Raw genomic sequence first — 26,668 nt, 5'->3', positions numbered from 1 at the left:
CAGCCTGGTCTAGATAGCAAGCTCCAGGCCAGTAAGGGCTACATAGATACAGCCTAAAATAAAGGAACAGAAATAAATCCAATTTCTGTTCGTCTTCGACACTTCGGCAATTTCTCGGAGTAATACAAGTCCCTGCCTCCAGCTGACCAGGCTAAAAAGGTCCTGAGGTCACAAAAACCTCAGCATTTGTGAATTCCCTCCCTATACACCTCTTGTTTCTAATTTTATAGTTAAAACAAGCCTCAAACTTTGTGGAATAGGGTAACCCTTGAACATCACTCCTTCCGGCCTGTGTGGGCCGGGACTACAGCAGTGCACCTCCACTGCTAGCTTCTTGTAAGGCGTGCAGGCTGGGCAATCCACTTCCCAACAGACACACACAGCCAGGCCCGATTTCAGCTTTGGGTCCAAGGAGTTATGATTCAAAGTGTTGTCCACGTCCTTAAATCCAGCCTGTCCGTGGCTGGGATTACAAAGCCTGTACCCCCACACCCGGTTCACCCTCCTGATGCTACCCACGCAAGGAAACTTGATTTAGGACTATAACATGCTCGTGATACGGAGGGTCAAGAAGGCACCACATACATCTTTTAGGCACTTTTTATTTTCAAAAAAAAAAAGTTAATATATAAACATCTCATTCTCTCAAAAAATTCTACAGCTCTACAGCTGCTTGCTCTGGTATTTGCATAGGAAATTACCACAATACAAAAATAAGGGAGGAAGCAGCGGAACAGCAGCCGAGCTATGCTTCTGATGTAGGTGTGTCCACGTATAAACATCTTGGAGCCTTACAAAACTATTTACACCATTTGTCGCCTATGTACACATTGAGAAGCAACTTTTCTAACAAACAAAACTATAATTTATCAAGTTACGAAAGTTGTTTTCTAAAAAAAAAAAAAAAAAAAAAAAAAAACCTTACTATATTACCACAAAATAAATAATGATAAAACAATATTTTAAAAACAAAATTAGACTTTTTAATTAAGATCGCTTTTGGCATTTTGCTTGTGATTTCTGCCCTTTGGTTAACAGCATCCATGTCACATTCGTAGCCATATTGCATATTGGTTAAGTTTTCAACACATCACTGATATCAAAGGCAGACGACGAGTCAGTATTAACAGGTTACCTACTATGTGGCACTGTAATTTCAATAAAATTACTGTCTCACTGGATAGTACATGCAAAAATCCGCATAAATTGTCATTTAGCCAACAGCACTGCATGAGCAAATATCCTAGTCTTGAGAGAAACTGCACTGGAAATTCAATGCTTCCACGAGTGAAAACAGAGTCTTAAATTCAACAAGGAACACAGCCACAACAGTCCTCCTCCACTTAAAAAAAAAAAAAAAAAAGATACTGTTTAACTTATGGTAAAGACCATTAGCGTCTGTGTATAACTATCTTTAAGCACTTCAGTTTAAATTCACATAAAAAAAAACCTCTCATATTTAAAATAAAATCTTATTTCAATCAGTGAGTGAAATTTGCATTTTACTCATTTGAATGATTATCCCCTCCCCAAAGAAATGGATTTGGTAATTTTTCTGAGCGGTATCTTACCACAAATTCTAATTGTAATGTATTCATAATTATTTTCAAAAGTACGATTTCTTCCCCCCCCCCAAACAATCCTTAAAAAGTTGTAATAAATCTATAAAGCTGATTTGCATATTTACAAAATTCGGAATAGCAAATATAGGCAACTCATATAAAAACAAAAAACAAAAACAAAAAAAAAATTTTTGTTCAATGGCTATTGTGAACTGCCAGGTACACCGTGTACCTCCCATCTCTGGAAATAATCTAATCTTCAGAAAAAAACGAGTCCACGTCAAGTAAAATCTTGACAATGTGCCTGGGTGCCTGCCAATCGGTTTGTTTACCCTAAAAAATGGCACACACGATTGCGTGTGTGCAGTCTTTATAGAAACAGCATACGCACCCCGTACACCCCCACCAGTTCCCCATGCTGAGATGCCGCTGCCTGTCTGGATAGGAAGTTTGCTGGGATAAAGCCAGTGGTAAGCATGAGAGCAAGCTTCCAGCTTCTCAAAATGACCAAACACTTTGGTATTGATACAATGTATTCCCTGTGGCCTCAAATGTACAAAATATACATTTCCAGTTCCTTTGCTTTTTTTTTTTTTTCCTTTTTTTTTTTTTTTATGAAGTTAGGTCTGCGGTTTAAAGGATGGCTGAGCGGACTGCGAGGCGTCAGGCGGGTGGGCGCAGCGCTCAATCACTCGCTCGCTCAGTTCTGGTGGCGCTTCATGTGCAGCGCGAGGTGGTCGGAGCGGGAGAAGCTGCGTTGGCACACCACGCACTGGAACGGCTTGGCGCCCGTGTGCTTCCTGTAGTGGCGGGTCAGCTCATCCGACCGGGCAAACCTCCAGTCGCAGCCCTCCCAGGTGCACTTGTAGGGCTTCTCGCCTGTGACAAGGAAGAGACAGGGTGAGGTGGTCTGCTGCAAGACCAGCGGCACAGTCCACACCCCATCCCCATTGTGAACCGTGCGCCCCCCACCCCCCACCAAGCAGCGGCGAGGATGATATACATGGTATGTTGGGAATCGGTCCACCCGGCCTCCCACACCACTCAAGGCCAACCATACAAACCAGAAAACTTAGTTGCTTTATGTAAACATTTTGCATTTGATATTTTTAAAAAATTCCCTAGTAATCTACAGTCTGGTTACTCTTATTCACACTAATAAGGAAGGCAAGAGGCTCTCTCTTAAGTGGTAAGGATATTAAACCCGTGCCCTTCAGCTTGTTAGGCAAGGGCTAGTCTGAGCCCTTGTCTCCAACCCAGAATCCTAGCATCTGCTGGTTGCACAAGTGTATTGAACTTTTTCTATGATGAGGGCCACTCCATACGTTATCAAAATTCTATGACGTTGGACTTGGTAGACATGGTGGTGCACAACTTTAATCCTAGCATTTGGGAGGAAGATGGTTGCTCTGAGCTCTTGGGGGGCGGGGGGTGAGACAAGGTTTCTCCGTGTAGCCCTGGCTGCCCTGAAACTCAAGAAATCTGCCTGCCTCTGTCTCCCAAATGCTGGGATTAAATGTGTGAGCCACCACTGCTCGGCTTAATCTGTGAGTTCTTGGCTAGCCTGGTCTACATATTGAGTTCCAAGACAGTCAAAACAATTTGGCAATTGTCCAGGTGATAGCAACGTTGTGGAATACAATAAACAAAACAAGGCAGCCAGACCTGGGGGGCGCTTACACTGTTGACCCCTAAAAAGCTTGGCCTAATCTTTCTGGGTTTTATCCCCAGTCATCTGCATTTAACAGTGAGCTGATACCTGAGCCAATCCCACTGTACAATTTTTATGATCACTAATGTTCTCCCAAATGTGCCAGCCACTTCCAAAATCACTTAATATTTATAATACAATTTCAATTTGCTATTATTTATGATCATGTAAAATTTTTTTCTACGCCAAATTCTCCAAATTTCATGTCTCTGAGCACTCCCAACTTGTCATGACTTCCATTTGTTATTTGTTTTGCTGGGGTTTTTCAAGAGTATACATTTCTCCCAACTTCCTTTCAAAAAAAAAAAAAAAGGTTTTCTTCTGGCTGGCCTGAGGCAGGAAGATTGCTGCTAAAAGCCAGCTTAGGGGTGAAACAGGAGCTCTGAGCAGAGCAAGTGCACAACCTTTCTTGTTTAACTCAAGTTTAGCAGTGTAGTGTCATCCTCTGGACACTGGTGACCACTTGGGTGAATGTGAGTGTCTACAAAGGCTGTGCAGCGTCCACAGTCTGTGACCAACATACCCTTCATTGTCCTGATCACTAGTGTGACCCTACAGTCTAACAGGGCAAAGAAGCAACAGCCAGAATGAATCACTTGGAGCTAGTACCATGCCTGGTCCTTCTCTTATAGCAATTCACCCTGGCTGTGCCTCTGTGGCCCTGCTTCTGCCTCTGATGCAAAGCTCCTATCATCGTCCATTTCTCAAAATGCACATCTCCGCCAGGCATGAAGGTAAATTCCTGTAATCCCAGTACTGGCAGGGCTAAAGCAGGGGGATTATGATTTTGAAACCACCCTACACTACATATAACATACTATCTCAAAAAAAAAAAAAAGTCAAATGAACAACACCTCGATTCTAAATTTCTCCTCCATCACAGGTGTGTGTTCTGTGGTGTGTGTGTGTGCTGAATCATTGAGTATTTCACCATGCAGTCCTGCCTGGTGAATTTAAAGGTTTGTGCTTTTACTCCCTCGCAGAAAACTCAAGCTATAAAGTTACACTAACACTCCAAGCTTTTAAGTCATCAGAAAGTCATTTCTCTTCCATTTACATTCACACACAAGACTGGATTCACAGAAAGACTTTAATGGTAGTGCTAACTGTTACTTTCTGGATCAGGGGTGTCAATCACACAGAAGAAAGCCTCACACAGAAAAGTCTAGTGAAAAAAAAAATTACAGTAACAAGCATGGCTTTCCTGTCATTCCACGGAGGAGAGAGGTCTAATTCTGGTGTTTAAATCAAGGAAAAAAAAAAAAAAACACTTCCTCAAAGTCCCAATTTAAGAAGGATCATTCAAGCCCTTTTGAATTTAATAATTACATAGCTCAGAATGAAGTTTTCAGGGTCTATGTTAGAAGCAGGGGACACTGAACTCTTTTTGTTCACTGTTTTTATTGGCTGCAAAGCCATAAACTGCACCAATATTTTGTCAAGTTGACTTTACTGATTGGTTGACATACAGTAGCCATTAAAGTTCCTAAAACATTTGGGGTTTTGCTCTCAATTTATGTGCATCTATAGCTTATTCAGCCAAGAATACCACCAGTGTCTGGAAGGGCAGGAATCGGGGCCAAGGCTTACTATAAAAGCAGGGACGACTATCCCCCACTTGGGGCAGTTTCTATGGGATTTGTTCAAGTGTCAACACTGTTCAAGCCAAACACCGCAGAGGAAGCTGGGACCCCATTTCTGGCTGAGGAGAAGGCTCAAACCTTTTTTCCTCAGCCAGAAACACTACGGCCAGTACTTCTGGGAAAGCAAACTGACTTCCTCCAAGTTATATTTCAACAGGATCGAGCTTTCAAAAGTTTAATTGGATTTTTAAAGAATCTCTTTCCAATACCACCAATTTGAAATACTCGGTTAAGCTCTTTCAACATCCACTGTATTTATTTTTAAGTCTTGCTGCTAGCGTCAAGCTACGTACGGCAGGGCAGAGGGAACACAGTGGCAGGCTTGTGTGCCGTGGAACCCCTGGCTCGTGCCTTATCGAGCTCACTCGCACACCGTGCCTTTGCTGTCTCTGCCTCACAGTTACAGACAGAGATGGCTGAAGAAGCCCTGGATTCTGAAGAATAGGCCCAAGTTAGACACACTCACTCCCCTTGCTGGTAAAGCTTATTAGTATACTGTATATATAAAAACTACAGCAGAAACTACCAGAAGAAAGAGGCAAGCCACCATCAGGTCTCCAGGAGTCTGCTCTAAAGCTAGGTAATTCTCTTCATTCAACCCTCAAAAAAAAGCCAACTCCAGAACTTAGAAGCTGACGGATCTAAGAGTCCTACTCTGCTGCTTTCTTAATGTCACACTTAAGTCTTCCATTGGTAAACATTACCACACTCTCTGACTCTAGGAATGAGTGCATACATATTGTTCAAATTTACTTGAACTCTACAGCCTCTCATGAAGGGCACGGGACTCTGAAGGACTCGGGAGGCCTGTAAAAGCCTGTTGTGAGAGGTGTGAGGCACACTGTGGCTGGACCTGTCCGTTACAAAGACTCATGCCATCTCTATCTAATGCTACCATATAGAGGGTTCCTTCTGTGTTAGAATGCTTGTTTTGCCAAGTATTTAAAAAAAAAAATCCTCAATAAGAAACATCTATTTTTCTCCGAACAGATTTAAAATTTCCTTTTCTGAGCCAATGATACAATAGAATGGAGGTTTCTCTGCTCTGTTGAACATACTCAATAGTCCGACAGCAAGGCCCTTTTCTAGAAAGTTCCACATAGACTGTTCTAACAAAGGAAATGAGGTAACTCTGAGGTCTGTTTTACAGTGAATAGGTATGTCTCCTTCAATGAGGAAAAGATATCTCAATCAATATATTAAAAGCCCTCAAACCAGAGCTGAAGAGGGCACAGCCTGCACTGGGGTGCTTAGCATGGGAAGGTGGTGACTGACCAATACCTGTGTTCCCTCACTCACATCACCTTGTCTTGTGGGTGTTCCTGGAACACTCAATACCAGATCTGCTAATAGTCAACAGGGGAAAACAGAATACAATTAAGGAATTATGGGAAAATAGGATTTACATATATATCTGAGAAAAGTGATAGTGATTTGGGCTCACTGTCTTTGTTTCTTTATACAACCATGCTAGTACTTTTCCATGAAGAGACTGTGTGTAGCAGCAGTAGTCTCCTTGGAACAGGAAGGTTCACTTTGTAAGCTAAGGCTTCCTGGATGCCAGTAGTGGCCCATTCAAGGGAACTAATGTAAAGGGGATTACGGAACCCCTTCTCTTCATCTTGTTTCTCAACTCATTGCATTCTTTTAAATCTAATTCCTCTTTCTCCCTCCCTCTAGAAAAAAACCTGACAGACCACGAGTGGCCACTGCACTGTGTCCTCACCACCTGCGCTGACTTTGACTGGGGCTGGGGCTCAGTGCTAGCAGCCGTGGTTTTCATGCACAGGGTGGGTGGATTTTGTCCCCAGATCAAATGCACTTGAGCCAATCAGTTGTTCAGTGAAGCCCTGGGCGAGGAGGGGAAAGGACTGGGCCTTGGTGGGTTGTATTTTGTATTCTTGACTACCCCTCGGTTCTGCATTCCCCATTTCCTGACTCTGAAAACTGTATGGGCCAAATCTGAGCAGTTATTCTCATAATGAAAATGAGGGAAGGCTTGGCTGAGGCTTGAGATGACTGGGGTAATAATGTGAATATATTTAGATGAGAACCTTGCTTTGAGTGTCTTCAGGATTAAATTCTAGAATCCCTTATTCCATAAGTGGACAGGATATAGATTCTCTGTAACCAGAACTCCTTCTATAGAACTGGAGTAGTTCTGAAAGGCCTGGAGGCTGGACACAAGCTCCGCGTGGCTCCTACAGGGAACCAGAGCTTGCTCATCTGCTGGAGTAGAATGGAGAGAGACATGCCCTTGCTGTGGAGGCTGAAGGGACAGGTGACAGGAGTGGTACCTTGCTCCTTCCTATACACTTGGCTAATTCTCAGCCTCAACAAGCATTAACAGTGGAAATGAATCATCAATTTGAAGCCCCCTTCCCTCTACCTAGCCTTCACCTGCGCCCTGCACCCCACCCCACCCCACCTTGCCCAGCAGCAGACATGCCTCTTTCAGAACAGCCAAAGGGAAAACTCATTCTATGCAAATGGTTTTTAGGCAAAAGCCAGCCACTATGTGCCTCTAAAGCATTGCCTGGTCTCTTTAAACGGGCCTGCTAAAAGTCTAGGACTATGAATGGTCACAGGCAGGCAAAGAGTCACTTCCCCTCATGTAGGACATGACTGTTTCTTATCTTTCACCAGAAAAGATGTAGGCCATCAGATAGAACTAAAAATACCTAGCTAGGGAAAATTCCCAGGTAATTAAAATGTATATTTTTAAATGCTGCTTTCCACCTCACATGCGCGATTGCTTCTAGCTCAGTTCCAGCAATTCTACTTCATCTACGTAGGAGCCCTCTCCTCCCGTTGAGCTTAAAAAACTGAAGGGTAAGTAAGATGAGATTAATTCTTTGGATTCTTCATGAAACCAATCAGAGATGTCTGCTGAGCTAAGTTATCCTTCTTAACCATTATAAGCTTTATCAACAATGTTTGATTAATTTCCTATGGAAATGTTTTGCTGATGGAAGGACTCCTCGAAGCAGGTTAGTCTCACCAGTGAGTCATTAAAAAGAAACTGTTGTCTAAGCTTTCCCGTTCATAATTACCTTTTTCCTGGGGTCTAAGCTAACAAGTTAAGCCACTACTCTTTAATTCAAAGCTACAAGTGAGATCTAATACAAGTGTGTTTCACCAGTTCCCGAATGGTGATGCTTTTCAGTGCCATATTCCACTAGATATTATATGTTCAGAATATCTCTAATATGGGATGCTTATTCTGATACACAGGTTATGCAGCTAACTGATATCCATCTATTCTAGATTCAAATCGTATGAGCGCCACCGTCCATTATGGAAATGAAATCCCTCCTGGTTCTCCTTCCCCCCTCTGCATAGGTTAGGTGGAAAGGGGTTCTTTCACTGGACATGTCCGTCCTAATCTCAACAGCCAACGTTATCAAAACTGTGTCTCAGAAAGCCGATGGAAAGAGGAGTTCTCATTGAGGACCTGGCTCAAGACTGTGCTAACAACTCACACATAAATGTCACAGAATAATGTGGTTCCCACAGCAGGGGAAGGGTAAAGGCAGAGACTCTTCACACTGAAGCATAGACTACAGCAGGGGAAGGGTGAAGGCAGAGACGCTTCACACTGAAGCATAGACTACAGTCCCTCTTCATCAGGGAATCTTGAGCACAGAACTCAAGCGTCTGTTATTTATGTTCATTTGAGGCACAGTTGTGCAGACTCTTTGCTTCTAAATACTTTTATCTACAGCTGCTAACTCTACCTTGACCAGAAAGCCAAGGCTGAAAATTGCTTATACATATTCATAATGGAATTTAGGGAGGGGTCTGTCTGAGGTAGCCTAGAATGCAGAAAGTTCTGTCTTTAAGGGACAGCAGAAGACAGCTTATCAATCATGGTGACTTACGAGAGCAGAGTTGGGTTGTTTTTTGAAAGGTACTGATAAGAAATTGCAGATTGATGGCAATGTGTGCCATCACAAGCCCGTACTGATAAGAAATTGCAGATTGATGGCAATGTGTGCCATCACAAGCCCGAAGACCTCCAGTGACATGTTCTCTCAAATGCCATTCAAAGTACAAATGATTTGATTTGGGAAGAGACCACTTATTGACACGGTTGCCTACAAGCAGTCCTAACCATTTCTAAACGGAAGCATATTAATGTGCACATATCACAAATAACATACAAACACCCTCTCACCCACATAAAGGGTGCCTATATATGTAGCCAAGTGTGCTGTGTTACATACAGATAAATACAGACACAGCTATGTCTGACCAGACATGGAAGAGCTTAAGGGGTTTTTCTGGTATGTGTTCTCTATAAAGAAGTCTGAAGTCCACACTTAGAAAACTCGAATGCTCTACTTGTGATTTGAAAAGCAGACTGATGTTTTACACTTCTGTCTCAGCTCAGGAAGAATGAGTTAGTCTTAGACTCACTCTGTAACTCAAGTTATCTAAAAATCCCCAGAATAAGTGTCATTAAACAGAACACAAATGAGGGTTCTTTTATATGCTTAAATCAACTGTGGCATATGGGAGGTATACATTAAAAAAAAAAAAAAAAAACCAAAAAAACAGCTACAATTACTTTGCACAGAAAGGCTGGGGTGCTTCACGCTCTGCCTGCAATCAGTACAAAAGCGTTTCTTTTAACATCATCAAATACACAGTCAATATTGCCATGTAGTTTTTTTTAGAGTCCCCTAACAAGTTTTCCAAGTGGGAGGAAATGGGACAGAAAGAAAAACAGGACAAGCTATTAAGTCAGAGGTACTATTCAGAAAGGAAAAACAAAAAACTGTTTCATCTACCTGGGCATTCGAAGGAGAAAGGAAAAAAAAAGAGAAAGAAAGAAACAAGCCACAAGCCTCTCTCCTGGCTTCCTGCACTTTCAGGGGGCAGGAGCGGAGGGAGGAGACAATGGTAGCCAGCACACAGGTAATTTTAAAAGGCATTGTCTAGAAACTAGAAATGAGGAGAAAGCCTCCGTGCGCCATGATTACCTAAGAACGGGTTTAGCCAGATGAGCGAGTCTGTTACACCCCCCCCCCTTCAAGGCATCTGAAAGACTATCAAACAACTTCATTAAACTGCATTACACGGCCTTACTCATTAGATGTTTTAAGGCCACAATATTTACGATCATGTGACAAAGTTGCTCCACGGGACCCTGACTAGGCCTGGATCCTCCATCGTAGTCTTTTTTTTTTTTTAATTAGTGTGGGCATTGTTCAGACGACCCACTATTAAATTTCTCTGCCAGCAGGTCAAGTTCCAGGATCCCAGGTACAAGCATTCAGAGCAGTAAACCCTGACAGGGTGGAAAGGCTATTTAGATATAGCCTGACGACGTGCCTGCAATAAGCACTTGATTACGTCGGTATATGCAATTGCACACTTCTTTTATTATGGGGACTTTAACCTCAAAAATACCTTTCCTCTTTCCTATCTCCAGTTTCAAGGACTTCTGACGAGAGAGAAGAAACAACAGCTCAAATGTTCCTAAACTACTTCTGTTCCCCCTTGATCCAAAGCTCAAAACCCCACGTTCAGTGTTTCCCTAACACTAGTCTACAAAAGGACATTTTAGTAGGTTGCTTTAGTATTTCTATATGGACTCTTCTGGCACCTGTCAGCTCTATTTGGGAGATTTTTAGACTGGAGTTTGAATCATCTGTTGGATTTATTCTGTTCATCCTTACCTGCCGACAAAAAAAACCAAGCCAACCTCAGGCCCAAATGATTTCATTCCTATAAACTGAGAGATGCCTTTTCTTTTAAGAGCCATTCTTGGAAAGCTCACAGCTACCGCCTGGGTTTTAGGAAGTGTTAGGCATTCAGATTACCCAGCACTGCTCCCTCCTAACACGCATACAGAATGTCTGAAACCATACTCTCGCAGGGCTCTGCATCGCCACTGACCTTTGTCCAAAAGCTTTTACTTTTTAATGCAGCGGTTAGAGATAACTACTTCATTTATCAAAACTCAATTTCCATAGTAACCTCCAGCCTAGGGAGAGCCAAGCCCTCACACTAATCCAACAGCCCATTCAAAGGGACTGTCGAATACTCTGGTTTCCATAGCAATGATGGAATAATACATTTTGCTAGGTCACTGCTTTTATTAGCAAACTTATTCTTTGAACTTTAGGTAAGGAGGGTGTATTTATTGAGGGGGGTGGAATGCAGTCACTTTTATATCTGTCTTTTCCTTCAGGGCTATTCTTTAAGAAAATTATAATAGTAACCATCCAGACACTTGAAGATATTATGGGTAGGTGGACCCCTCTAATAAAGTAGGCTACTGAACGTCACTGTAAACGTGTTTCTGATACAAGGGCGGCTTCAAAATGAATAGCTCCTACAAGGGGGTCGCTGTGAATTTTAACAAAACATATCAAAATATAATTAGAGACTGAACTTAAAAGCAAGCTGCAGAAGAAAATGAAATGGATGGACTAGGCCTCTCAAACAAGCCAAGGCCTGGGGTTGGCTGGGGAGGAATGTTCATCCTAACCACGCTCCTTCACCCTCTGCAGATCTTAGGCCTACTTTTCAGACATGGCAAAAAGGTTAAAACACAAATATTTGAAGCCACTGGTGAAACTGAAGATAATGTGCTAAGCACTGGTGCCTAACATGGTGACAGGAAAAGTTTTTAGCTTAAAAAGGGGCCTTATTGAAGCAAAGATGGTTTACCAAGGAGGATTTTCTTCCTTCTTTCAAGACAGGAATAGCATTGCCATTAAAGTTTTAAAATCCATTAGTAAACACTGCCGTTTACGTTTTGAGGGTCATTAATTCTACGTGAGGGTGACAGGGCAAGGTCTCACTGGGGAAACCTCAGCCTTCCCGGAACCAGACTTCATTGGGGGAACTGAGATTTTGAGCCAAGCAAGCCCTTGCTGAAAAGGTAAGCCATTAAAAAATAAAAGTTGACAGAAGAAAGAAGAGATCAAACACGTATTGGCTTTTTAAAAGGATGAATGCCGCTTACACTGTTTACACAACTCGCAGAACTAGCAAGGAGATCACCTACCCGTATGAGTCCTCAGGTGAGCCTTTAAGTGAGACGACTTTGTATAAACTTTTGTGCAACCTAGAAGAAAGGAAACAGAGGACCAACAGTTTGTCATCTCCAGGGCCTTTTGAAATCTTTACATTCGATGATTCACTGTTTAAAACCTGGCTCTAAAGATGAACTCTCTTGTGCTCGAGGGTCATATTGGAGGCTTGGGTTAAGAAGTTTCAAGGTGCCCTCCTGACCTTATTAGAAGGCAGAGGTGATCTGCTCTATATCATTTTTGGGAGCAAAGAACACAGGTTAACCCAGCCAACCAACAAACGGAAATTCTGTGTTTATGCTCCAGCAGGTACTTTTTCAATAAATGGAGATCAATCGTGGGACGTATGTACATGTGTGTGTGTGTGTGTGTGTGTGTGTGTGTGTGTGTGTGTGTGTGTGTGCGTTATGTATATATGTATGTATATTTAATGTAATGGATGTAGAACTAACAGTGTGTATGTATGTATATATGTATATTTAATGTAATGGATGTAGAACTAACAGTGTGAAGTCATCATCGGAGATGACTATAATTTTCTATAATCCTACTTTGTTTTTCTCATTTAGCATGTCATGCCACATCGTGCAGTCAATAAATTATGCCCCGCATTAATCATAAACTTGCTTATGCCTGCAACTTGGAAATATATTTATTACCGTCCAATTATATTTTGGGTCACGTATCTCATTCAAGAATGAGCATACACTAGCGGAAACAACCATTCTTAAACCCATCCTTGTACCTACCAAGAGAGCCCTGCAACCTGAACAGTCGTTACCACACACTATCGTCTATCATCAGCCTACTCAATCTCCAGAGACTTTAGAATTTGGTGCTATAACCTATTAGACTAAATGAACCCCAAGTTCCATTTACTACTAAAAAGAAAGAAATCTAAATTAGATTATTTCCTAGAATGGTCTAACCGTTAAATATAAAGATTTTTTTTAAAATTAAAGGCATGGTGACATACGCCTTTAATCCCAGCACTTGGGAAGCAAAGGCAGGCGGATTTCTGAGTTTGAGGCCAGCCTGGTCTACAGAGTGAGTTCCAGGACAGCCAGGGCTCTACAGAGAAACCCTGTCTCAAAAAAACCAAAACAAAGCCGGGCGTGGTGGCGCATGCCTTTAATCCCAGCACTCGGGAGGCAGAGGCAGGCGGATTTCTGAGTTCAAGGCCAGCCTGGTCTACAAAGTGAGTTCCAGGACAGCCAGGGCTAAACAGAGAAACCCTGTCTTGAAAAAACCAAAAAAAAAAAAAAAAAAAAAAAAAAAAAAAAAAAAAAAAAAAACCAAAAACAAACAAACAAAAATAATAAATAAATAAAAAGGACCTCACTATGTAGCCCAGGTTAGTCTGAACATGGAATCTTCCCGTCTCGGCCTCATTGCTAAGATTAAAGGCAGGAATTGCCATGGCTGGTGTTTTAGGCCATTATCCACCAGCATAAAACACAGAAATATTAAGAATAGGTGATCTCTTTAACTGTCAGGTATACCCTACATATTAGCACCCTGGAACACGAAACCCTCCTGATGCCCTGAGCACACAGACCACATACCATTATAATCGCAGAAGTGGATGCGTCGCTTCTCCAGATCCGGGTTACTCCTTCTGTTGTATCTGACAGGTGGGAGAGTGGGCGAATTAACTGGCAGAGTGGCAGGTAAATTTGGGTTGTGAATCGCCAGTTTGGAAGCAATTGTAGCGGCATAGGACGGAGGTGGGGTTAGATTCTGGAGCATCTCAGCTTGTCTATCGGGACTTCCAGGCTCTGAGCTTGGTGGTGACGGGGGAAAGTAGGTAGCCTGCTGTGGAAGAAACTGACTTGGCATGGTGTACGTGCAAGGGGGCATGCCCTGGAACTGTTTCATTGACGTCTGCTGAACAGCAGAGGGGTGCGCGTTAAGGCCTGCCATAGAAACATTAAGGGTGTCCATTACTGCCGTCTGGTTTGTCGAACTGGGCATATCTAGATCCGGTGTATTCAATAGCTGGTACAGGTGGCCCTGCTGGGAAGGGACAGAGAGATGAAGATCTGGTATAGGAAGTTCCTGTTTGATGAAGATATTGTTCACCTCCGGCGGTGGTGCTGTGGTCTGGTGGGAGCTGAAGATACTAGTGAACTCGGGGAGAGCCTGGGTGGGGGCCGGAGGAGGGGCCGTCGACTCGCTCTGGTGGCTGAAAATGGTAACAGGTTCTGTCTTGATCTGTGTTACGCATGGTCTCTGGGATTTGTAGAGGCCAGTTCTCAGGTGAGTGATGTCAGGGAGGAAGACGTTCATGTTGATGCTGTAAGGTATGCCTTCAGTGTCAGTGAAGAACTGGTCTACCACTGAGGCACTGTCTCGTCTATACTTTTTATGCTCTGAAATTATCGGAACTGGAGGGAGCTGAGGGGTCAGATATTTCTCCATTTCACATCTTGTCTAAAAAAGAAAAGATGAATACACATAATCTACCCGACTCAGTCAGGAAGGATAAATAAATAATATGGCTTACTTAAAAACTCGACAGGAGTACAGGGGCCAACTCCTAAGTGTTGCTTATGAACACACAAGTTTATTTTGTCAATTGTGTAATTATCGGTTAACCAAAAGACTCTACGACATGTCTTCAGTAAAGTCACTCCCGCAAATCATCTCCAGACAAAAAGTGAAAGGCAAATGGGGTGGGGGGTGGAGGTCAAAACATTTTCTGATGCAATCAAGTTACACACACACACACACACACACACACACACACACACACACACAGAGTCAAATTAGGGTAAATCTTCAGTTAAACTATGGTATCAGTTTTGCCAAACTGCCTCAAATCTGTTCACATCCATTACACTTGAACACTAAAACCTGTGCAAATCTTAAAAATAATTCTTCCAAAGGACTTTTGTGTGGGGACTAGGTTATTTTATCAGGCACTAATATAAAATGTTCTCTGGCCATCTCAATACTTTTTGAATAAAAACTTGAACCTGTGGAGCAGAAGCCTGTGTTGTATCCATTGATACAAAGCAATTCCACCCTCAACGTTCGATCCAAATGTTCATTTGAACAAGTAGATCCGGTAATTGGTCACTATCATAATGAAATGGACCTATTCATATCCCTATCTAAAACAGATCTTTAATTATCACGGAGAAAAATCACTCCCTTGGTAGACGGGTGCTAAGACTCCCGTGGGTGGGGAGAGGCTGCTGCATCGCAGGCACAGTCATCAGCAAAACATTTATCATGTCCTCTCCGTGGGCCAACGCTACATTCCCCCTTCCCCTGTAAAAAGCGCAGTCATCTTGCTATCTCCTGAGAGAAAACTACAAAAATGAAATAACCAAATAGCTTCCAGGCCCTGATTGTTTAAGAACATACATAATCAATCCAGCTACTGACCAGACGCCTATCTTTCCCCCAGCTCTCTTCTCTAATATAACGAAAGCTTTAATTTTTCTCTTGATTTTTTTTTTTTGACATTGAAAGGGAAGTTAGAAAAAGATCAAACCCCAGGTAAATGAAATGGCTCATAGAACCATTCACCTCAGTGAGTGAATAGGAGTCGTATATTTTGCTTTTAATTTTCCAAAGAATGTCACCTCGGACCTCAGACCATCAAGATCTGGATGTGGATGAGGTCGGACGGGATTTCCCGGATATGCAGGACTTATAAATAAAGATTCATGCTGTAGCCATGTGAGTCACATCTGACAAAATGCCACTGTCTTCTCAAAGCACCACGACACTGGCAGACCCCAAGAAATAGGAGCTCAGTGCAAATACACAATACAGCAAGAGGTTATTAAACTAAGCGTCTTGAAATAAACCGATCTTAAACCCTTTCGTGCACTGCGCTCCCGTGGCGGTTAGTGGTTTCTGATTTTAGCTCTTCCAGCTGTTTGCATGTGGGTCTGTTTCCAATTTTTTTTTCCTTGGGACTAGCTAAAAGTCCCGGGAAGTTTTTTCTAGGCTATATGACTCCCGTGCGTGGGCGAAAGAAACAGGCGCTTGCTCTAATTCGGCTGCTGGGCAAGTGTAAAAGCCAACTGCCAGCTTTCAACGCGACTCCGAGAGGAAATTTACGCGCACACTAAGAAAAACAACACCCCTGGCCTTTTTTGTCCGTGTTTCTTTTTAAGGGAAAAGCGGTGTTCCAATACAACCCTAAGATTCTCGTTTTCCAATCGGGGCCCTACAATACATTCTAGGGTGAGCCTCCACGGGGGTATAAGAAACCCCAGTACTCCAATTGGCATTTCTATTTCACCCCAGAGGACGCAGGCAGGTGGACTTCCAAGGCCAGGGCCATCGGGAGAGAGCGGTCAAGAAGCATTTTAAGCTAAGTTGAGCGTGGGCACAAGCTTTCATCTCCACGCAAGCAAAGACAAGGTGCACGCGAGCGCGCGGCTCTCTCTAGCTCCTCTGGACAGATCCCGGTGGGCCCCCGCCCTGCTCCCCCATCCACTCCGCGGCGCCCCGTCTGGGAGCGCAGGGCGGGGCTGTCCACCCGGGCACCCGTTCCCGCGCGTCCCAGTCTGGAGCGGCCCCTGTCGCCCGCGCCTCGCAGCGGCGGGACACGCCCGAGCCGGGGAAGGGAGGCCGGCCGCTCTGCTTACCTGGACCAGCTCCTCCGAGGGCAGTCGCGGGCCAGCGGCTGGCGGCGGCGCAGGCGGGTGGTGGTGCGCGTGTTTCAGATCGTCTCCGGAGAAGAGCGCCGCGTCGCGGGCCGGGTTCGCAGCGCCCAGCACCGGCTTGAGCTGCGCGAACACGGGCTCGTCCTGCGCGGCCGGCGGCTGGGGCAGTGGTCCCAGGCGGGCGCTCATGGTCAGCACCCGCGTGGGCATGGACGGTCTGGGGATTACGGGAGCGGGACACGGAGCGATCGCGATCCCACCTCGCTCGGGCTGGCACGGGACGGCGGACTCGGCGGGGGGCCGCGGCGGGGGACCCCTGGGCCGGCAGCCAGACGCTCACGAAGGCGGGCACGGAGATCGGGGCTCCTGGGCTCGGCCACGCGTCACCGCCGAGGTCCTCGGGCAGCCACTTTCTCCCGCCCCGCCCCAGCGCTCGCTCGCCCTCTCGCCGGAACCCGCTCCCGCCACCCCCAAGCTCCACCAGCAACCTAAGAGAGCGCGTACCTGCCCCGCGACTACTGACACTTGACGCCCGCCTCTATTTCACCCAACTCCGGGGAGGCAGGGCCAGCTCACCGGACTGGCAGCGTTGTGGCCAATGGCAAGGCCCCAGGGCCAGAGGGTAGCCAGTAGGAAAGAAGGCCCACGAGGTCCCGCCTCCGACGGGCCGACCGCACCCCTCGCGGGCCAGGAGCTTCGCGCGCAGGGCTGCGGCGCAGTTTGTACACAACTTCTCTGACAGATTGGGCCGGCGGAGCACGGGGCGGGCGGAGGGAAGGAGAGGAGCGGGTGGAATCTAGGAAGAGGGGGAAATCAGGGTGGAGACGCGGAGGGAGATCTCTCCGAACTGTTCTCTGCCAGGATTAGGGCGAAAAAAAAGTATTGCACGTCTTAGGTGTTGTGCAAGGACCTGAAACTCGAAAGCCGAAGACAGAAGGCAGCTAGGTGGGGGGAGCTGAGGTTTCCAGTCTTAACCAATGAGTGTATTTTTTTTTTAAAGTATACAAAATGTACTTTAGAGGAAAACAAGGGCGGTGCGATAACAAACGTAAAACAGCCCTCCTTTCTGTGTTTTCAGCCGTAGATTTATCTATCCTTTCGCAGATTCCTTGTGGCCTGAATAAAATCTGTAAATGTCAAGCATTTTTTTCAAATCCTTGCATACCAACCTGGGCACATTTTCCCCTACAGTATTTAAGGAGCTACAAGTTTTTCACAGACATGTCTACTCTCCTTCGCCGAATGTGGGGAAAAGGTGGGGTGGGCCATATGAATTATGAAGTTTTTAATATTTAAACCATGTTGATTCTAGCCCGAGCATGGAATCTAATTTGAGAACTAACAGCCAGCTCAACCGGGTATTTAAATAGACATTACATCTTTGGCTTATTTTTGCTAGCACTGTAGTGTTCGGAGGGGCGGGGAATGGAGTTTTAATATTTTCAGAAGTATGGGTCCCATCTACCTAATACAGTGTCACCTTTTCCTACGAAACGGGAACCAAAGAAGCCACAAACATCCACAGACATTCAACAGCCCTGAAAACTGGGTATCCAAACTGGTAGGAAAGCAACAGTCAACTATGTTACCACCTTTTTACTGCGTTGTTTTAATGGTAGGTGAGTGGTTTGGTTCGGTTCTTAATTTTTGCCAGTAATCACACCAAAGGAAACGCCTTTCCTTAATCCTCAACGTTCTTGTATATGATTTTTTCTGGCTTATTGAGAAGCTGAAACAATAAACTGCGACTTAAAAAGACGCCTGTAATATTGCTATCTATTTATGTCTCTTGGCAGCACACTATACTATAATACCTACAGAGAGCACACTGGCTCCTTTACAGTGAAGCATCTTTTTAAAAAGTTCTTAGGGAAAAAAAAAAGTGCACCTCAAAGATTGTATCACAGGTATAAGTCTTATTTCCAATGAAATTTCCAAAGTCTCACGTGTCGTTTATTTATTTATTTATTTATTTTTTAAGCAAAGATAAAATCATATTGTGAACTCAGTTTCTTTTCTCCCTTTCCTTCCTGTCAGCAATGATCCATTCTTACAGTTGTGGTTGCCTCTTTCAGAGGATGGGTGATGACAACTTTCATGATACCAGGGTGTTATTTAATAAGTGTGTGCACTGACGGTTTACGTGGACAACCCCATGTTGCCAACCTTCATCTTTAAAAACCTGGCCTCATTTTTCTTTGTTATTAAAGCCAATCATATGCTCAAATAACTCTGAGACGGGTCATAGAATTGTTGTCGGATTTTAACTTTTTAAAAAAGGGTCATTTTTTTAGAAGACCTTTGGGTACTTAATGCTGATAGTATAACCAAACCAAGTGTGGGGTGTTGATAGCTCTTAGCAGGATGGTTCCTTCCTTTAACTCTTTGAATTTCTCTTTATTCTGGTTGGCTTTTAAGCCTGTCTAAACCAGAGCGTCAGTGGTTGCCTGACATTTCACTGCAATAAGACCCGTTTATTTTCATGGAAATCTTTCTAACTTACACAATAGCTTTTCAACATGCTTCTCTTACAAACATTTCACTGCAGCAAATTGAGACCCCACCAAGCTACGTGACAAGCACTGAAGAATGTATTTTTATAACCTTGTCACTCTTTTATTATTTTCCTATCTTTTAAAGAATGTGTATATGAGCCTGCCTGGGCCTGGTTCACATAGCTGATCCATTTCCAGTTTTAAAAATACTTGAATATCTACGTTTTGCTGGGGGTGGCGGCATTTATTTACATGTAATTTCTGGCATAGAGATGGGGCAATGGGGCCACTACTTTTAAGTAAGTAATAGTGTCTCTGAAGCTCCTCAGGCTGACAGAAAACAACCAGCTGAGCTGTGTATGATCGTACGGAAGCTGGGCTGTAATCCTCTTTCTGAGGTGTGTACCATTGCTGTCCTAAGCACACAGAGACCATGTTTAACCAAGACAAACACCGCTGTTGACAACGTGTCCACTCGGTTTCCAAAAAAGGGTTAAAACTCGATAAATATTTTTCAGATTTTTCCAGGTTCTACACTGGCGTGCAGCCAGCCAGTGTGAATGGACAGAGCCTCAATGACTTTGAACTTTCCAGCTCTTTGCATTCCTCCCTGCTGAGTAGTCCTGTACCATTAGGGGAGATGGGAGAAAACAAACAACAACAACAACAGCAAAAGACAAATGTCAGATTTCAGAAATCAATTAGTGGCCTGGCAGTAGTTGTGTGTGAACTGAAGTGTGCCAAAACGGTGGGGGAGGGGGGGGTTGATTCTGAGGGAAAGAAAGAAAATTGTTGAGTAGTCAGGCTGGCTAGGAGGGTAAGCATAGAGGCAGTGTGCATGCTTAGGTCCTTAGTCACTGGGCAGAGGATTTAGTCTTAGAATAAACCCCAAGTGTCACTATCTTTACAGGAATAAATAAGACTGAATGTGTGGGGGCTGAGCCGGCGGCATCCAGCTACGGGGGCGGGGGCTTGCAAGAGACAGTGGAAAAAAAATAGATAAATAGCTTCTGAATGAGCCGACGAAAGCCAGGAGCAATCTGCAGGGCAGTGCTTCAAGAAAACGCGACAGCAGAGACACCTCTGGTCAGTTGAACACAGAAAAGTCCTCCCAAACACACTCAGTTTGGGAGAATATCCACAGGATATTCCATTTCTATACTCAGAACTATCAAATGATACTGGATTGTAAGAGAAGACACCAGAAAGAGCAAAAGGAACTTGTGGTAAGCGAGCACACAGGGCCCGAGGGTAAGCTTATTTAATTAAAAGTGACTTTTATATTCAGTGTGTATCCCTGTTGGAATTTGGATCAATGGAAACCCAGAAGATATTTGTCCCGTAGAACACTTCGTATCTTTAATCTTTTTTTTTTTTTTAAGTTTTTCATTCCAGCTTGAAGCCACACATTCTAAAAAGTTACTCAGACAGGAGCACAGTAAATAAGTTCTTCAGGAGACTAGAAAACGTGCCGATCATTTGGATGGCAAGAACTTTAGAGACACAACAGAGGACTCTTTCGTTTCTTTTGAGCTGACAGATAATGTAACTTCTATACTTTAACGATTTCATTTTTGTATAATTTCAAACGATGTATTCCTAAGAAAACAATTTAATATCCTGGTTGCACTGTCTCCTGCCCCTGGTTCATAAGAAATACATTTTATTTAATTTGGGATTTCAGTACATTCTCTGTGATACTTAGACTGCGCGCAGCTCACCCACCCAGCTTTGAAAACACTAGGAGTACTTTAAAAAAAAAAAGTATAGATTTACCTTTAGAGGGACTGGGATTGCTTTTTCCACCTTGTTAGTATACTAAGCAGATGAAAATGGCAAATATTAATGCCTTTGAACAAGTTATAGGCCAGGCATACTGCAGCTTCAACTGGACAGTATTTGAATTCCGACTCAAAATATTCTAGGAAAGGGGAAGCCACAATTCCTGGCCTGAAGCGGTTACACCAAACAATCTTTTAGAACATCACGGATGCCACCTCATCAGCGTCACAATGAGCCAATGGCTAGCCATCTTATGACAACAACAGTCATGGCCCCGGGCTGTGGAGTGCTAGGCAGCAGTGCCCCCAGGCAGGTCCGCAAACCAGGGAAACTTCCTTGTAGGCAGAGATTCCTAGATGAAATGTGGACTCTAGCGATAGGACTAAGGTCACGGCTCCAAGTGCTCCTGCAGTCATGGAAGTGTGGACTAGTTTGTGGGAGGACAGTATGTCAACAGGGATGAAGAAGGCAGAAGATGTGGATGGGCTCAAGGGAGATTTGCAGGCCTACTGGGACTCTGCTGCAACCCCAGGACTCAGATGCAGTCAGGATAGGACAGTGGTTACAAATTCAGGGCCAACCTGGACTCATTCAGCGTGACATAGGGAGACCTGTCTAAGAGATAGATAACTCTCCGCCTGGAAAATAAACATATATATGGAAATAACAGGTATCCAACAATAGGACAGTGACATTATACACACACACAGTACAGAAAAGCACTCATGGCTCTTGTAGAAGACCTGACTTTATTCCCAAGCATTTACACAGGTGGCACACCATCTGGAATTCCATCTCCAGAGAATTTAAGGCCACCGACTTCCATAGACATGCATATCTGCGCACACACACACACACTTAAATCGAAATTATAATAAAAATTTATTTTAAAAAAAGAAAGGAAGAAAGAGAAAGAAAGAAAGAAAGAAAGAAAGAAAGAAAGAAAGAAAGAAAGAAAGAAAGAAAGAAAGAAAGAAAGAAAGGAAGGAAGAAAGAAAAAGAAGAGAGAAGAGAGGGGGAAAGTTTTTGACATGGGAAGTAAAAGAAGTTTTCAAGAGAGGGAAATAAGAGGTAGAGGTTTTTACACACATGGACTCACAGAGGTGAAAAGATAGCACAAAGTTATGGCTTTTGAGGCCAGGCCCCGCGGCACCTGGCTACAGCTCTAGAGAGACTGGGGCAGGGGAACAGGTGAATGGGAGCCATCTAGATTACAAAGTGAGTTCCAGGCTAGCTGTGGCTACTTAGCTAGACCGTCTCAAACTAACCTGCTGCTGGCTGTCGTTGTGCCTACAGTATAGTTCTGCACCCATAAACCAGAGGCTAGAGGATTACAGGAAACTGAGACCAGCCTGGGCTACATAGCACCCACCCAGCCTCAAACTGAAAACACAAACAAAGGAACGAACGACCAATATTTTGACATCTTAGATGGTAAAATTATTGAGTAATTTTTCTTTTTTTTTTCTTCCTCTTTCTTTCTTTTCTTTGGAGGGGATAGGGGTGGGGGTCCTAAGTAGGTGAAGGCTAGGGATATAGCTCAATTTAGTTGGTGTGTTTGCCAGCACTTTCTGTTCCCCAACACCACTCAAAGCTGGCACAGACTTGTGATCCTAGCACTTAGGAAGTGGAGACAGGAGGATCAGGAGTTCAGGGACATCCTTGGCTATGTAGTGAGTTCAAATCCAGCTCGGTCTGCATGAGATCCTGTCTTCAAAGCAACAAGATGAAACCAAACCAAACCAGTATTAACTCTTTTCTTTTTGCTACACAAACACAGGTTTCTCTGTATAGCTTTGGCCAACAGGCTGACCTTGAACTCAGAGATTTGCCCATCTCTGCCACACAGTGCTGGGATTAAATACAATGTGTGCCACCACCACACAGCTACATTTTTAAAAAAAGATTTATCTATCTATTTATTTAATGTATATGAATACACCATCGCTCTCTTCAGACACACCAGAAGGGGGCATCAGATCCCATTACAGATGGTTGTGAGTCACCATGTGGTTGATGGGAATTGAACTCAGGACCTTGAGAAGAGCAGTTGGTGCTCTTAACTGCTGAGCCATCTCTCTAGCCCACATAGCTACATTTTTGACAATTAGAAATATCTATCATGCTGGGCATGGTGGCACAGGCCTTTAATCCCAGCACTTGGGGAGCAGAGGCAGGCAGATTTCTAGGTTCGAGGCCAGCCTGGTCTACAAAGTGAGTTCCAGTACAGCCAGGGCTACACAGAGAAACCCTGTCTCGAAAAACAAGCATATATATATATTGTAATCAGAGTAGAACTTCCAATGAAAACATATTACCTTTGTGTAGTAAAGGGTTAGTCGGGAGTGGAAATGATGGCAAAGGTTTGAGATCAACAAAGGCAGCCACAACTTAGCCAGACCCTCCTTAAGCAGGTGGCCACACTAGAGAATAAAGAGGATGCGGTAAAAAGGCTGGAAGTCAGGAAGGAGTAGCCTGGGAATGCTTAGCTGTAAATACAGCCTGAACTTCGATGTGTGTCCCGGGTGGCCCTCTGGACATTTCTTCCATAACACATTTTTGCTTGGACTTCTTTTGCTTTTCTCCTGTTGTTACCTCGCTTCCTTCCAACCTTTTAAAATGGTGGTTTGAAAAGCAGTGTATGAAGCCGGGCGTGGTGGCGCACACCTTTAATCCCAGCACTGGGGTGGCAGAGACAGGTGGATTTCTGAGTTCGAGGCCAGCCTAGTCTACAAAGTGAGTTCCAGGACAGCCAAGGCTACAGCCCTGTCTCGAAAAACCAAAAAAAAAAAAAAAAAAAGAGGAAGAAAAGAAAAGAAATGTGTGGGTGAGCATGCTTAATCTCAGCATTTGGCCCTGAGGCCCGCAGGTGAGGAGTTAGTTCAAGGTTATATCCTTTACAGCTCAAAGATAGCTCAAATAGCCCTCAACTCCTTACAGCCTTATATGGTCAGTTTGAAGGCAGCCTGGGTCTCTGTCCCTCCCTCATCATTGTTTTGAAATGCTTAGGCTGTTAGAGCTAGGTAGAGTGGACCTAATCTTTAAAGAGATGTATTAAATCCTAAGAGTCACATCATTAATGGCATATACTTACAGTCTTCTAAGACGCTCTTCTCTTTCCCAGTATCTAATTAAAAAAAAAATAAATTTTTTTTTTCTTAAAGAATTCAGTTGGGGGTGGAGAGATGGCTCAGCAGCTAAGAGCACTGACTGCTCTTCCAGAGGTCCTGAGTTCAACTCCCAGCAACCACATGGTGGCTCACAACCATCTGTAATGGGATCCAATGCCCTCTTCTAGTGTGTATGAAGACATCTACAGTGTACTCATATACATAAAAATAAATAAATAAGTAAATATTTCTAAAAATAAAAGACACAAACTCCTAAAAAAATTTTTTTAGTTGGGCCAATTGTGATGATAGATAGATTGTAGACACTAAACATGACAACACTTTCCATTTTAAAGAATGTAATATAGGCCCCGCAGTGCTTTAATCCCAGCACTTGGGAGGCAGAGGCAGGGGGATTTCAGAGTTCGAGGTCAGCCTGGTCTACAGAGTGAGTTCCAGGACAGCTAGGACTACACAGAGAAACCCTGTCTCAGAAAAATAAAACAAAACAAAAAACAAAAAAAAAACAAACAACCCCCCCCAAACCAAACCCCTCCTCCCCCCCCCAAAAAAAAACAACAAAAAAAGAAAAAGAAAAACAAAACCAACCAAACAAAAAAGAATGTAATATAGAAGTAACTATTTTCTGAGGAGCCCTGTGCCATCTTCACAACCTCCACTGGCCGCTGAGAAACATTTTCAACTTTCCAGATGCTTTCTTTATAAAATTGCCAGCACAGGTACTTTTGTTGCTGCTCCCAAATCACATTCATACATTTGCACGGAATATTGCATGTCAATGCCTTGGAATGAGTTTGAGTTTCTATTTCATACATAATATAATCATAACTGTCTTCGCTGTTAGGAAACTACATGGAACCAACCTTGTTGCTTATTTTTCTTTCAATATTTTTTGGTAATTAATATCTCAAATCTGTTGTGGGAAAAGCCATCTCAGAAGTTTCAAGGGTCTTACTCGTGTTCCTCCCCAGAGTTCCACCCTCTACCCATATCCCAGCTTTTCCATTCCTCTGTACTCTCTCCTGGAGAAATTCTTAGAAATGGGCAGAATTCACCTTCTCCAGGGGGGTGGCAGCAGTTAAGGGTTAACTGCAGCATCCTTCCTCCTCCCCCTCCTCTTCCTCCTCCTCTTCCACCTCCTCCTCATCTTCCTCATCTCCCTCCTCCCCCTCCTCCTCCTCTTCTTCCTCCTCTTTCTCTTTCCTTCCTCCTCCTCTTCCTCCTCCTCTTCCACCTCCTCCTCATCTTCTTCCTCATCTCCCTCCTGCCCCTCCTCTTCTTCCTCCTCTTTCTCTTTCCTTCCTCCTCCTCCTCTTCTTCCTCTTTCTCCTCCTCATCTTCTTCCTCCTCTTCCTCTTCCTCTTCTGCTTTCTCCTCTCCTCCTTCCTTTTGGTTTTCTCTCCACAAGGTTTCTCTGTGTAGCCCTGGCCATCCTAGAACTCTTCTGTAGACCAAGCTGGCCTGGACCTCAAAGATCCACCTTCCTTAGCCTCCTGGGTGCTGGGATTAAAGGCTCAAGCCACCATGGCCCTGTAGGCACTTTCCTTTCCTGCCCCACTTTGTCATAAAATTTTTCATGGGTGCCACAGTAGCAGCATAGGCAGAAAAACCCAGCTGGAGTATCTTATTATAGGGACAGAAAATGGACTAACACAGAGCACCAAGTGTAGCAGACACAAATTACAAAGGCACCATGCTGAGACCCTCTTAGGATTGATGGATTCAAGTAACAGGGGAAAGCAGCTGACTTACAGAATCCCATATACATTAGAGTATTACTTGTAATAGAAAATGACAATCTAACTATGAAAACTCCTGACAGAAAATACTTTACAGGATCAGAATCCGCTGTATCATCAACTGGAAGAACAAACACCATGCCCATTTTGGTGGGAACTGGAGAGGGTACAGCATCAGTTACATTTTATTTTATTTACCAAAGATTTATAATATGGGGCTGGGGAGATGACTTAGAAATTAAGAATATTGGCTGTTCTTCCAGAGGACCCATGTTCACTTCCCAGCACCCAAGTGTCAGCTCACAATTGTCTGTAACCTCCATTCCTCTGGGATCTTGCACCTTCTCGTAGGCACACATGCAGGCAAAAACACCAATGCATATAGCAATATATAAATCTTTTTTAAAAAATCATAATCTGGATTTAACCATGAGGCATGAGCACATGGCTCAAACTATAGTGAACTGGCTGAGGTTTTGAAGAATGTTAATGTGAGGATTTGGGGAGCCTGGGGTGGGGGTGTACGGGGAGACGGTGTAGTTGGTAAAGCCACACCCAAGAAGTCAGATTTCCAGAACTTATGTTAAGAAGCCAGGCATGACCAGGGCTAGAGAGATAACTTTCTGAGTAGAGTGCTTGCTGCCCAAGTGTTAGGCCCGGAGTTCAGAAGTTCTAAGCCCAAGTAAAAATTGGGAGCATGTGGCAGGTCACTTGTAATTCTAGACTCCAAAGGTGTCAGGATGCCAGAACATGTTAGCTGGTCAGATGGTAAAACAGTGAGGAACATGGTCAGCTAGAGACCTTGCCCCAGTGTAAGGGTGTACTGGCTGTTTTTGTGTGTCAACTTGACACAGGCTGGGGTTATCACAGAGAAAGGAGCTTCAGTTGGGGAAGTGCCTCCATGAGATCCAGCTGTAAGGCATTTTCTCAA

At 43.9% G+C, this 26,668-nt stretch overlaps 1 protein-coding gene across 2 annotated transcripts; it reads right to left on the bottom strand.

Annotated features, from left to right (window-relative positions):
* Window positions 1-2,162: 2,162 nt before the first annotated feature.
* On the bottom strand, window positions 2,163-20,989 carry Klf5 (Kruppel like factor 5). 2 transcript variants are annotated; one of them, XM_021181882.2, is made up of 4 exons: window positions 16,573-17,129; window positions 13,528-14,395; window positions 11,938-11,997; window positions 2,163-2,441 (listed from the first exon to the last, which is right to left on the bottom strand). In XM_021181882.2, the coding sequence occupies exons 1-4, from the start codon at window positions 16,798-16,800 to the stop codon at window positions 2,263-2,265; spliced, it is 1,335 nt and encodes a 444-aa protein (XP_021037541.1). In that variant the 5' UTR covers window positions 16,801-17,129; the 3' UTR covers window positions 2,163-2,262. The 2 variants fall into 2 exon arrangements, with proteins under 2 accessions (XP_021037541.1, XP_021037542.1); XM_021181883.2 differs by lacking the exon at window positions 16,573-17,129 and adding an exon at window positions 20,862-20,989 and having other exon boundaries at window positions 2,169-2,441.
* Window positions 20,990-26,668: the final 5,679 nt, after the last annotated feature.

The sequence above is a fragment of the Mus caroli genome, chromosome 14, assembly GCF_900094665.2.
Source record: "Mus caroli chromosome 14, CAROLI_EIJ_v1.1, whole genome shotgun sequence".
In the NCBI taxonomy this organism is placed as follows: domain Eukaryota; kingdom Metazoa; phylum Chordata; class Mammalia; order Rodentia; family Muridae; genus Mus; species Mus caroli.
Note: the sequence above shows the minus strand (reverse complement) of the source record. Positions and strands in the feature narration are given on the sequence as shown.